Source organism: Salmo trutta, chromosome 28 (assembly GCF_901001165.1).
Source record: "Salmo trutta chromosome 28, fSalTru1.1, whole genome shotgun sequence".
In the NCBI taxonomy this organism is placed as follows: Eukaryota; Metazoa; Chordata; class Actinopteri; order Salmoniformes; family Salmonidae; genus Salmo; species Salmo trutta.
In genome coordinates, this window is record NC_042984.1 from 7,081,182 (window position 1) to 7,095,192 (window position 14,011).

The 14,011-nt window shown below is 43.3% G+C and overlaps 1 protein-coding gene across 7 annotated transcripts in view; it reads right to left on the reverse strand.

The window, feature by feature from the left end:
• Positions 1–14,011, reverse strand: part of znf335 (zinc finger protein 335) — a 46,554-nt gene that overhangs the window by 19,386 nt on the left and 13,157 nt on the right. For 5 of the 7 annotated variants that reach the window (XM_029718423.1, XM_029718421.1, XM_029718420.1 and 2 more), the window contains exons 10-20: positions 11,768–11,938; positions 11,299–11,557; positions 10,713–10,887; positions 4,965–5,077; positions 4,636–4,654; positions 2,550–2,690; positions 2,212–2,288; positions 1,793–1,953; positions 1,299–1,519; positions 811–910; positions 522–610 (exon numbers count right to left, since the gene is read on the reverse strand). In XM_029718423.1, coding sequence (XP_029574283.1) covers positions 522–610; positions 811–910; positions 1,299–1,519; positions 1,793–1,953; positions 2,212–2,288; positions 2,550–2,690; positions 4,636–4,654; positions 4,965–5,077; positions 10,713–10,887; positions 11,299–11,557; positions 11,768–11,938 — 1,526 coding nt within the window. The remainder of the gene's footprint in view (positions 1–521; positions 611–810; positions 911–1,298; positions 1,520–1,792; positions 1,954–2,211; positions 2,289–2,549; positions 2,691–4,635; positions 4,655–4,964; positions 5,078–10,712; positions 10,888–11,298; positions 11,558–11,767; positions 11,939–14,011) is intronic. The other 2 variants (XM_029718425.1, XM_029718424.1) reach the window with 2 other exon arrangements.

Consider the following 14,011-nt stretch of genomic DNA (forward strand, 5'->3'; position numbering starts at 1 on the left):
GAAACTAGACGTATTCCTATTCATGCAGACCATAGCATGTCTACTGCTCCTTAGGTGGATCGGTCAACTAACCATGGATTGTCAGATAGAGGACAGGATAGAACCTTGTCAGGATGTAAAACCAAAGCTTTGGGCAGTACCTGCAGTGGATCGGTCAACTAAACATGGAAACTAGATGTATTCCTATTCATGCAGAAAGCTTTGGGCAGTACCTGCAGTGGATCGGTCAACTAACCATGGATTGTCAGATAGAACCTTGTCAGGATGTAAAACCAAAGCTTTGGGCAGTACCTGCAGTGGATCGGTCAACTAAACATGGAAACTAGATGTAATCCTATTCATGCAGAAAGCTTTGGGCAGTACCTGCAGTGGATCGGTCAACTAACCATGGATTGTCAGATAGAACCTTGTCAGGATGTAAAACCAAAGCTTTGGGCAGTACCTGCAGTGGATCGGTCAACTAACCATGGATTGTCAGATAGAACCTTGTCAGGATGTAAAACCAAAGCTTTGGGCAGTACCTGCAGTGAGTTTCCCACCAGCTCTCTCGCGTTGCTCATATTCAACAGCAGATCCAGAGCATTCTGGGCTGAAAGGTCTGAGTTTCCAGCTGTGGAGATGGAGAGAGAGTCTCAGTCATGGTTCAGTTTCTTGCCTTACACTCAATATAATATACAGTACATGCAAATGTTCTTATTGTGTTTGGTGGAGATCAACTAACCAATTTCCTGTTGAGACAATACATTTATATTGAGCCATAAAAAAGGCATGTATTTTTTGTCTGTCCTTTGTATGGCAGGAATCACTGACCCTGTTCGTAGATGATGGTTGTGTTTCCCATTGCATCTTGGGAGACTGAGGCGTTCTGCATTGTCTGCATGGCTTGTAGTGTATCAGGATCCACCGCTAGCTAACACAGGGAAAAAACTGAGTCACAGGCCTGCAGCTTTTCTAATTCAGAACCTGCAGCTTTTCTAATTCTAATTGTCATGCAACAGATCTGTCATGCCAGAGATCATAGGAGTTGGCTAATCAACCCTAACAGATCTGAGACCAGGCTATGCATCTAAGCAACCCTAACAGATCTGGGACCAGGCTATGCATCTAATCAACCCTAACAGATCTGGGACCAGGCTATGTATCTAATCAACCCTAACAGATCTGAGACCAGGCTATGCATCTAATCAACCCTAAAGATCTGAGGCCAGGCTATGCATCTAATCAACCCTAACAGATCTGGGACCAGGCTATGTATCTAATCAACCCTAAAGATCTGAGACCAGGCTCTCCAGACGTACTATAGTGTTCTGTAGGCCCGGTGTGTCGTCGTGTTGCTGTTTGAGTTCCTCTATCTGTTGTTGGGTGAAGAAGGGTCTCCTCCTCCGCCTGACGGGCTCCTCAGGGTGCGTAGCGCTCCACTCCTCAAACGCCTCCGGGTGGCGACACTGGACGTGCAGACGCAGGTTCTTACGGTGTTTCGTCATGAAGTGGCACATCTCACAGGAGAACGGTTTCTCTCCTGGGAGGAAGAAACATTCACACACGGAAACACGCATTAGCCACGGAGAGGCACAGGGTCAGTCTCAGTGCAGCGCCCCTGGATGGAGAGCAGTTAAGGGGTTGAGTGCCATAATCAAGAGAACAATGACAGGAGATCAGAGACCAACAGTTCAGTTCCCACTGTGCACGCTAGGCCCGTGGTTTGAACCAGCAACCTCTTGGCTACTACTCCGTCTCGCTAGCCTCTAGGCTAGCTACTGTCCCAACTGTCATCAAATCATTGGTGACTCACCTGTGTGTTTGATGGCCAGGTGTGAGACCAGGAAGTCCTCTTTAGAGGTGGAGTATTTACAGTAGTCACATTTAAAGGGCCGGTCGTTGGTATGGGACAGCTGGTGGTTGAGCAGGAGCTTCTTGTTGTCACAGTCATAATCACAGAACTCACACTTGAACCTGGAATAGAAACACGCATTAGATCGCAGGTCTTGAATCTAAACATGTTGAGTGGGTCGTGTATGGTAGGAGAAAAGGTTTTGAAACAGGGTGAATTTGAAGTACTAGCTGATTTTTCTTTCACTGTGTAAATTGTTTTTGCTCCAGTGTGTACTGAACACCACCTTGGCCTCACAGGACTGACTAGGTTAATGTTCCGCTAAGAGGCTATTTTCCGCTAAGGGGCACGATGAAAACGGCACAACATCCTGTACTGACCTGCTGTTGTCAACACTCTGGATGTGTGTGAGGAGATGCATCTTGAACGTATATCTCTTCTTGAAGGACTTCCCACACTGAAGTCAAAGCACATACAGAGATTTATAAAGATTTTAAAAGAAAACCTGAGATTGTAACTAGAAAAACATGATTGATTTGAGTGGATTATTGGAATGGTTAATAGTGACAGTGATTAACCATTCCAATAATACACAGGTCTCCTCATTCACATTTAAAAACAAAGTTGATTGGCAATTAATAATTAAGATTAATTAATTTAATTAACTTTCTTGTACGTGCGTGTGTGAGCGTGCGTATGTGTGTCTCAGTGCTGTTACCTTGTCACACATGTGTGGTTTCTCGGTACTGTGTGTCTTCATGTGCTGAGTGAGTCTCTTCTGCATAGGGTAGACTCTATGGCACACTGGACACGGGAACGACAACACCTTAGATACCTGCTGAGAGTCAGACAGACCACACTGGGCACGAGAACGACAACACCTTAGATACCTGCTGAGAGTCAGACAGACCACACTGGACACGGGAACGACAACACCTTAGATACCTGCTGAGAGTCAGACAGACCACACTGGACACGGGTACGACAACACCTTAGATACCTGCTGAGAGTCAGACAGACCACACTGGACACGGGAACGACAACACCTTAGTAGGGTTGGGCAATGTTAACCTTTGTCCTATCGTGATTATGTACCCCAAAAATATTGCCCCCATTGGTCAACCTCCCCCCAAAAAACTCAGCTAAAATGACAGTTGGGCTGTAGCGCAAAATCGCTACAGCAACTAGACGAATCATGACAAAATAGCAGAACAGGTAGGTCGGTGTCTGTTACCATAGTGAGCTAGGTTATATAGGACTACATCATGATGAGGAACAGTCTGTTTTACTGTAGTGAGCTAGATTATAGGACTACATCATGATGAGGAACAGTCTGTTTTACCGTAGTGAGCTAGGTTACAGGACTACATCATGATGAGGAACAGTCTGTTTTACCGTAGTGAGCTAGGTTACAGGACTACATCATGACGAGGAACAGTCCGTCTCACCATAGTGAGCTAGATTATAGGACTACATCATGACGAGGAACAGTCTGTTTTAACGTAGTGAGCTAGTTTACAGGACTACATCATGATGAGGAACAGTCTGTCTCACCATAGTGAGCTAGATTATAGGACTACATCATGACGAGGAACAGTCTGTTTTACCGTAGTGAGCTAGATTACAGGACTACATCATGATGAACAGTCTGTTTTACCGTAGTAAGCTAGGTTACAGGACTACATCATGATGAGGAACAGTCTCTTTTACTGTAGTGAGCTAGATTACAGGACTACATCATGATGAGGAACAGTCTGTTTTACCGTAGTGAGCTAGGTTACAGGACTACATCATGATGAGGAACAGTCTGTTTTACTGTAGTGAGCTAGATTACAGGACTACATCATGATGAGGAACAGTCTGTTTTACCGTAGTGAGCTAGGTTACAGGACTACATCATGATCAGGAACAGTCTGTTTTACCGTAGTGAGCTAGGTTACAGGACTACATCATGATGAAGAACAGTCTGTCTTACTGTAGTGAGCTAGGTTACAGGACTACATCATGATGAACAGTCTGTTTTACCGTAGTGAGCTAGGTTACAGGACTACATCATGATGAGGAACAGTCTCTTTTACTGTAGTGAGCTAGGTTACAGGACTACATCATGATCAGGAACAGTCTGTTTTACCGTAGTGAGCTAGGTTACAGGACTACATCATGATCAGGAACAGTCTGTTTTACCGTAGTGAGCTAGGTTACAGGACTACATCATGATGAGGAACAGTCTCTTTTACTGTAGTGAGCTAGATTACAGGACTACATCATGATGAGGAACAGTCTGTTTTACCGTAGTGAGCTAGGTTACAGGACTACATCATGATGAGGAACAGTCTGTTTTACTGTAGTGAGCTAGATTACAGGACTACATCATGATGAGGAACAGTCTGTTTTACCGTAGTGAGCTAGGTTACAGGACTACATCATGATCAGGAACAGTCTGTTTTACCGTAGTGAGCTAGGTTACAGGACTACATCATGATGAGGAACAGTCTGTTTTACTGTAGTGAGCTAGATTACAGGACTACATCATGATCAGGAACAGTCTGTCTTACTGTAGTGAGCTAGGTTACAGGACTACATCATGGGCTGGATAGTAGCAGTCTACTGTCTTCACAACTGGATAATAATTGCTTTTCTGGCCCACCTGGATAATTTCTTTCTTTAAAAAAGGCCTAAACGTAAACTTCCTATAGGATACTGATATAGTTGGCTCTTTTATAAAGGGATGATCTGGATAGAAAAGCCTAACTACGGTAACTGAATATTCATAGATTTAAAAAAAAAAGGGGGAAAATACTTACTGACTCAGACTTTGTTTTCCTGTGAAAGGAAGAAAAATAAGTTACGGGATCTAATGATTGATTGATTGATTGATTGATTGATTGATTGATTGATTGATTGATTGATTGATTGAACTGTATTTGTTTAGATCAAGTCGATCAATCTGAAATCTAAAAACCAGTAAAACCAGTAAATGTACTGCATGTCTGGTGAGTTGTATGGAGCTCACAGGGGAATGGCCCACATGGTGGCAGGAGAGAACATACTGGTTCTGGTTGTGTACTGCGGAGCACCCTGATCACATCCTGTGTGTGTGTGTGTGTGTGTGTGTGTGTGTGTGTGTACATACTTGTCCTTGTTGTGTATTGCAGAGTGTCTGATGACATCCTTCTTATACACACTGCTGTAGTCACACTCCTCACACTTAAAGGGCTTGTTCCCCTGGTGGTTGAACATGTGTTCCTGTTTAACACAGTAGAGACAACAGGCTCTTACCATTCCACTGTGGTTATTACAGACAGTACAGTGAACAGACGAGGCCTGAGATACAAGAGAACAACTGAAGAAACAAAGTAATTATTTTGCAATAAAGACTAATGACCTGCTGCTGTAATGGGGGCTATGTACAGTCAGTCAGTCAGTCAGTCAGTCAGTTAGTTAGTCAGTTATTCAGTAATCCAGTCAGTCAGTCAGTCAGTCAGTCATTCAGTAATCCAGTCAGTCAGTCAGTCATCCAGTCAGTCATTCAGTAATCCAGTCAGTCAGTCAGTCAGTCAGTCATCCAGTCAGTCAGTTATTCAGCCATCCAGTCAGTCAGTCAGCCATCCAGTCAGTCAGTTATTCAGCCATCCAGTCAGTCAGTCAGTCAGTCAGTCAGTTATTCAGCCATCCAGTCAGTCAGTCAGCCATCCAGTCAGTCAGTCATTCAGTAATCCAGTCAGTAATCCAGTCAGTCAGTCAGTAATCCAGTCAGTCAGTCAGCCATCCAGTCAGTCAGTTATTCAGTAATCCAGTCAGTCAGTTATTCAGTAATCCAGTCAGTCAGTCAGTCAGTTATTCAGTAATCCAGTCAGTCAGTCAGTCAGTCAGTAATCCAGTCAGTCAGTCAGCCATCCAGTCAGTCAGTTATTCAGTAATCCAGTCAGTCAGTTATTCAGTAATCCAGTCAGTCAGTCAGTCAGTTATTCAGTATTCCAGTCAGTCAGTCAGTCAGTCAGTCAGTCAGTAATCCAGTCAGTCAGTCAGTCAGTCAGTCATTCAGCCATCCAGTCAGTCAGTCAGTCAGCCATCCAGTCAGTCAGTCAGTCAGTTATTCAGCCATCCAGTCAGTCAGTCAGTCAGTCAGTAATCCAGTCAGTCAGTCAGTCAGTCAGCCATCCAGTCAGTCAGTTATTCAGCCATCCAGTCAGTCAGTCAGTCAGCCATCCAGTCAGTCAGTCAGACAGTCAGTCAGTTATTCAGCCATCCAGTCAGTCAGTCAGTCATCCAGTCAGTCAGTTATTCAGTAATCCAGTCAGTAATCCAGTCAGTCAGTCAGTCAGTTATTCAGTAATCCAGTCAGTCAGTTATTCAGTAATCCAGTCAGTCAGTTATTCAGTAATCCAGTCAGTCAGTCAGTCAGTCAGTCAGTTATCCAGTCAGTCAGCCATCCAGTCAGTCAGTTATTCAGTAATCCAGTCAGTCAGTAATCCAGTCAGTCAGTAATCCAGTCAGTCAGTAATCCAGTCAGTAAATCAGTCAGTAATCCAGTCAGTCAGTCAGTAATCCTGTCACTCAGTAATCCAGTCAGTCAGTCAGTAATCCAGTCAGTCAGCCAGTAATCCAGTCAGTCAGTAATCCAGTCAGTCAGTAATGCTGTCACAGTAATCCAGTCAGTCAGTCATCCAGTCAGTAATCCAGTAATCCAGTCAGTCAGTCAGTAATGCTGTCACTCAGTCATCCAGTCAGTCAGTCATCCAGTCAGTCAGTCAGTAATCCAGTCAGTCAGTCAGTCAGTAATCCTGTCAGTCAGTAATCCAGTCAGTCAGTCAGTAATCCAGTCAGTCAGTCAGTCAGTCAGTCAGTCAGTAATCCAGTCAGTCAGTAATCCAGTCAGTCACTCAGTAATCCAGTCAGTAATCCAGTCAGTCAGTAATCCAGTCAGTCAGTCAGTAATCCTGTCACTCAGTAATCCAGTCAGTCAGTCAGTAATCCAGTCAGTCAGTAATCCAGTCAGTCAGTCAGTAATCCAGTCAGTAAATCAGTAATCCTGTCACTCAGTAATCCAGTCAGTAATCCAGTCAGTAATCCAGTCAGTCAGTCAGTAATCCAGTCAGTGAGTGAGTCAGCCGTACAGTGCCTAGTGAAAGTCTACACGCTCCTTGCACAGAAAATATAATCTAAGGGATTACCACCTCCAGACCCACAAAAAAAATGTATGGACCTGTGGCTGAATCTAGTTGATGATCCCTGGCATATGTCTTCACACCCCAGAGGTAATAGTTGGTGGAAGCACGTTTGGCAGCCATTTTTTTTTTTAAATCATTCATGGACAGCAATATTCAAACAGAGTCTGATTTTCAAACGGATTTAAAGTAAGGACAGACTGTATCCCTCTGGGACACTCCACACCTCCTGGAAATACATTCTGCGGTGTCTTTGTCATTAGCATTTGTGTAACTGTCCCACACAAAAAAAGTTAGGTTTTGGTATAACTCTTTCCATGGACTTTGCTTCTTTCATATTTATTTTGATCCTGACAAACTCCCCAATCCCTGCCGGTGACAAGCATACCCATAACATTTATTTATTTGCACCAAAGAAAACAAGTGATTGACAACAATACAGATAAAAAAAACAAATGAAAATAAACAACAACAAAAAGTGTGCAGGTTAGAAGCCCAAGGGCTTATATGAAAACTACACCACAAAACTATATACAATACATAGGTACAAAAAAAAAAAAAAAACAGGTTTGTTAAAACAGATGAGAAAGCCTACGTATTGTAAAATATATAAATGAGTTGATCAGTAATCACAAAAAAAACAAACATTTGTTTTGTTTAAATGTGTGTGTGTGCGCGTGTGAGAGTAGGAGATTACTGAGTAGTTTGGGTCATCAGGTTGACCCCCGTTCTTCATGGAGGAGATTACTGAGTAGTTTGGTTCATCAGGCTGACCCCCGTTCTTCATGGAGGAGATTACTGAGTAGTTTGGTTCATCAGGCTGACCCCCATTCTTCATGGAGGAGATTACTGAGTAGTTTGGGTCATCAGGTTGACCCCCATTCTTCATGGAGGAGATTACTGAGTAGTTTGGTTCATCAGGCTGACCCCCGTTCTTTATGGAGGAGATTACTGAGTAGTTTGGGTCATCAGGTTGACCCCCATTCTTCATGGAGGAGATTACTGAGTAGTTTGGTTCATCAGGCTGACCCCCGTTCTTCATGGAGGAGATTACTGAGTAGTTTGGTTCATCAGGCTGACCCCCATTCTTCATGGAGGAGATTACTGAGTAGTTTGGGTCATCAGGTTGACCCCCATTCTTCATGGAGGAGATTACTGAGTAGTTTGGTTCATCAGGCTGACCCCCGTTCTTTATGGAGGAGATTACTGAATAGTTTGGTTCATCAGGCTGACCCCCGTTCTTTATGGAGGAGATTACTGAGTAGTTTGGTTCATCAGGCTGACCCCCGTTCTTTATGGAGGAGATTACTGAGTAGTTTGGTTCATCAGGCTGACCCCCGTTCTTCATGGAGGAGATTACTGAGTAGTTTGGTTCATCAGGCTGACCCCCAGTCTTCACGGAGGAGATTATGGAGTAGTTTGGTTCATCAGGCTGACCCCCAGTCGTTGCTTGAAGTTTTTGAGGGATGATGATGTTTTGGCAATGTGAAAATAAGAACTCCAGAATATGGTTCCTCTGTATCTGATAGAGAATTGACTATGTGAGCTGCGGCAGTGGGGAGGGTGAAGGTTATCGCAGTGTTGTGTTGTATAAATGGATTTCAGAATCAACCTGGAAGAATCCATTGAAGGGTTTAGGTAAACTGTCTGGGAGGTATGAGTATTTGCAGATGAAAGTGCATAATTGGCGTACATGAATGTCGTAAATAGACAAGATATTGAGTTTCTTAAACAAAAAGGTGCAGATGGAGCCAGATAATTAGAGGAGGTGGCTAGTCTTTTACAAATGTATTTTGTATGATGAGTAGAATGCATATGTTCTGGCCCAGACAATATTACCGTAAATGCGAGATGGGTAAATGAAGCACTACTATAGACTTAAGAAGCAAGCCTGATGAACCAAACCACTAATCTTTCAGATGATACAAACAAACAGATTTCCTCACTTTGCTGCAGACAAATTGAATATGATCTTTCCAGGATAACTTTTCATCACTTAGAACTCAGAGGAATCTAGTGGATGTGACTTGTTCCATTTCATTCCCACCAATTAAGATTCTGGCTTTTTTAATTTATTTTTTACAATATTTATTTTTCTTACTAGTGAATACAATAAAGTTGGATTTTTTTTTACATTTAAAAGATCATTTGTTTATCTGGAACCATTCAGAATATTTGGCCATGCCTGTGTCGGCTTCATTAATTAGTGAATCAAAATGATTGTGTGATAAAATCAAATTGGTTTTCATCAGCAAAGAGAATGAGAGGTATGGTAGAAGACACGGCAGCAAGGTCATTGATATGAATTAGGAATAACAAAAGGTCCAATCATCCAACCCTGTGGGACGCCACAGGATATCTTGGCACTGGTAGATGCACAGCCGTTTGCACAAACACAATGTTCTCTAACATAATTATATAAACAATTATATGTATAATCATGAAAAACGTAATAATGCAATTTAGAAAGTAAGCATTTCATGATTAACCGCTTTGGACATGACGATGCCACCACAATACTTGAAAATACAAAAGGGATCAACAACATTGCATTCACTCCACATAGAATCTAATCAAATATTTTTCAAATAGTTCGTAAACAACAGGTGTAGACTAACAGTGAATAGTTACTTACGGGTCCTTTTCCAACACTGCACAATTAAGATAAAGATACAAACATCTTATTTAAAAAAAAAAATAAGTATAATAATAATAATAATAGTGATACGAGGAAGTACGGTAACGAGTAAAACTAAGATGGATATATACAGGAAGTACAGGACAGGAAGTACCAAGTTCCCGTGAAAAGAAGGAAACATGAATAAAATTGAGAAAAAAAATCTAATTATGTTTGCAGCAATATTGCAAGACAACATGGCAAATTAATGTACTTTTCGGCTTAAAATAAATCCAATCCAACACATCACAGAGTGAAACCCTCTGTATTTCCATGTAATGTGGGGGCAGCATCATGTTATGGGTATGTTTGTTACCGACAGGTTCTGGGGAGTTTATCAGGATGAAAATAAATATGAAAGGAGCAAAGCCCAGGTAAAAAGTTAGAGGAAAACATGCCTCAGTCTTTTGAAAACCGAACACTGGGATAGAGTTTTATTTCTCAGTGGGACAATTCTACACATTTTATTGCCAAAGACACACCAGAATGGCTTTCCAAGAGGTGTGGAGTGTTCCTGAATGGTCCAGTATCAGTCCTGACTTAAATCTGCTTGAAAATCATAAACAAGGTTTGAATATTGTTGTCCATCAATGATTCCCAAACAAATGCACTGAGCTTGAGCGAGTTTGACAAAAACAATGAATATAGGTTGCCCTAAGAGTTGTGCAGAGTTGGTAGAATCTTATTCAAAATGACTTACAGCAGAATTTGTTGCCAAAGGTGCTTCTAAAAAAAATGTGCTTAAAAAAATTATAATTGAAATATATATTTTTTCTTTCACTTTGAAAGACCAGGTTGTGTAGATCTGTAGGGTATAAAAAAAACGATTGACTCCCTTTTTATAAGAAGAAGAGACTTGTCTGGGCCAAGAAACTCGAGCAACGGGTATTAGAACATTTTATGGCAGCAAAATATGACAACTGTACAAGGGGTGTGTAGACTTTCACTAGGTACTGTACAATTGACTGACCGGCTGACCGTCTGACTGGCTGACCGTCTGACTGGCTGACCGGACTGTATGCCCCGGCCCACTCACCTTGAGGGAGGACCATCTTTTGCAGCGGTAGTTACACTGCAGGCATTTGAAGCACTCTGGGTCGTTTCCTTGGTGAGAGTCAACGTGGAACCTCAGGTCCTCCTGGGACAGGAAGCGAGAGCCGCAGATCCAACAGCTATGAGGCCTCAGGAGCGGCTTCAGAGACTTACAGTACCTAACAGAACAGACAGGGAAAAGGTCCCTGAAAGCTTCATAGCTCATACAGTATTTTACATCTCTGGACGACGCAGAGAAGACTGACAGACGTATAATACTATCTAGAGGATGCAGGGGATGAGGTAGTCAAGGTTTGGCTGTGAGAGCTCTTTCTGAAGATAAATCATTTATACAGAATTATATACACCTTTTTCACACTACAGAGCAATGCTGAGCTACCTGCACTGCATGGCCTGGTTACACATTCATCACATCTGCTGGAAAGGACCATTTGAAAATAAAAATATTTTTGACAGCACACTTCTAGTACAGTTGGGGCCCTCCCAATACTTCAACAAGGGTACACAGCTGTTTAAAGAACTCAGTGAGAAAGACCAGGTGTCAGTAATAATACGAAACTGAGTCTTACTTGCGGTTCATGTACTTCTTGTATTTCTTCCTGATGAACCGCTTGGAGGGTCGACCCCGTTTCCTTGGGAAAAGCTCTTCTGGCCTCCCATTGGACGACGGGTCTTTGTTCTCAGAGTCCGATTGGCTGATGCCGGCTTCCGCTGTGTTTCCATTGGCCAAATGACCTGGGCCGTTTCCCAGGCCTGAGGAACTGGCCTCCTCGGAGCCTTGAGGAGCCACACTCCCCTTAGGCTTTGACGTCCCGTCTGCTACTGCTTCTGCATACATCCAAAACAAGAAGTTCATGTCCTGATAGCAAACCTTATTGAATAAGATAATTCAAATGAAAGACAAAATGGCATTCTCTTCCTGCAGTTGGTTTCCTACCAGCTTTTCAGCTAGAAAGCCTTCATATTACAACAGACAGATTATTCAGGAAATCAGAGGTGGTGCATGGCGTGAGTATTTGTGCAGTATATGATACCCACCCTTGCCGTTGTAGCTGCCCTCTGTGTAGGTGAACTTCCTGGGTCGTCCCACCCTGCGTCTGGGGCGGTCTGTGGAGGAGGAGGAGGAGCAGGGAGGGGGGACAGGTTGTCTCAGGAGAGCAGGTTGTCTGCCCCTACAGTCCTCATCTGCTGGGTTATAGTCACTGTCCTCTGGGGGGGAGAGAGTGAGTGTGTGAATCCCAAATCGACTGCTAGCCCCTAGGCGCAGATCTGAGAGGGTTGGATATGGGGCTGTGGTGGTCCTTATTTTTTTTCCCCCCAGCCGGTTATCGTCATGGAAAAGACTGCCAGTCTCGCGGTAATTGACAGCCAATTAGCATAAACACATTTAGCATCTTCAGGCCTCCATGCATTGGCTACAAGCCGCTGATGTGCACCTTTGGAACATCTACATTTAAAAAAGTATAATAAATCAAAAATACACCATCACAATAAATCCATTTTTTACTTTAGGCAGGTCTAAAGAAACATGATGAATCTTTTTTTTCTTCAGGAGAACAGAATATGAGTTGGCCTACTGTATGTTATCTGTCTATGTTCCATGATATAGACTGTAGACTTGTTCATTTATCAGACTAGATACTGTATGTTATCTGTCTATGATATACGCTGTAGACTTGTTCATTTATCAGACTAGATACTGTATGTTATCTGTCTATGTTCCATGATATAGACTGTAGACTTGTTCAATTAGAAGACTAGATATGCTTTATTATATAATAAAGAAAAAAATGATTGAACTTAGCTTAATAAAATGGAAAGGATATTTTTTCCCATTCCGGAGTGAGTGCGCATATGAAGTGGCTACGTTGAGCATTAAAGTAATCATTTGTAACAGGTCCTATAAGATAGATTTAGAGTTATTTGGCAACTTTAGTTGTGAATGATACAAACCTTAGAATGTCTCAGAAATCAACACATATATGGGCTGCATGATGGAACTATAGACTGTCGATGATTTGAGAAAGTCTCAAAAAAAGCTTGTTCTCTGTTCCTTCCCTCAGGCTGCACAGCTGTTCTCTCATCAAGTGATCATATTTTCACCCATCAGACTATTCTCAATGTAATCTGGTCTTTACTAATTAGTTCAAATGAGTTTTGATTTAGAACGGCCCATTATCAGATGGGAAGGAACAGGGGCAAAAATACATGTCATCTGTATGCACTGGAATTGGAGCCACTTCTCCGCCAGAACGTTTTTCCACTCATGTCAGGAAGGCTACTCTGGTCATTTTGCATCACAACAGGTGATATTCCGCCCAAACTCTGCATGCCATGGTCTCTCTAACCTGTTCCTGCTGCTACCCAGTACTCTGCATGCCATGGTCTCTCCAACCTGCTGCTATCCAGTACTCTGCATGCCATGGTCTCTCCAACCTGCTGCTATCCAGTACTCTGCATGCCATGGTCTCTCCAACCCTGTTCCTGCTGCTATCCAGTACTCTGCATGCCATGGTCTATCCTACCCTGTTCCTGCAGCTATCCAGTACTCTGCATGCCATGGTCTCTCCAACCCTATTCCTGCTGCTATCCAGTACTCTGCATGCCATGGTCTCTCCAACCCTGTTCCTGCTGCTATCCAGTACTCTGCATGCCATGGTCTCTCCAACCTGCTGCTATCCAGTACTCTGCATGCCATGGTCTCTCCAACCCTGTTCCTGCTGCTATCCAGTACTCTGCATGCCATGGTCTCTCTAACCTGTTCCTGCTGCTATCCAGTACTCTGCATGCCATGGTCTCTCCAACCCTGTTCCTGCTGCTATCCAGTACTCTGCATGCCATGGTCTCTCCAACCCTGTTCCTGCTGCTATCCAGTACTCTGCATGCCATGGTCTCTCCAACCTGTTCCTGCTGCTATCCAGTACTCTGCATGCCATGGTCTCTCCTACCCTGTTCCTGCTGCTATCCAGTACTCTGCATGCCATGGTCTCTCTAACCCTGTTCCTATCTAGTACTCTGCATGCCATGGTCTCTCCAACCCTGTTCCTGCTGCTATCCAGTACTCTGCATGCCATGGTCTCTCCAACCCTGTTCCTGCTGCTACCCAGTACTCTGCATGCCATGGTCTCTAACCCTGTTCCTGGTGCTATCTAGTACTCTGCATGCCATGGTCTCTCCAACCCTGTTCCTGCTGCTATCCAGTACTCTGCATGCCATGGTCTCTCCAACCCTGTTCCTGCTGCTATCCAGTACTCTGCATGCCATGGTCTCTCCAACCCTGTT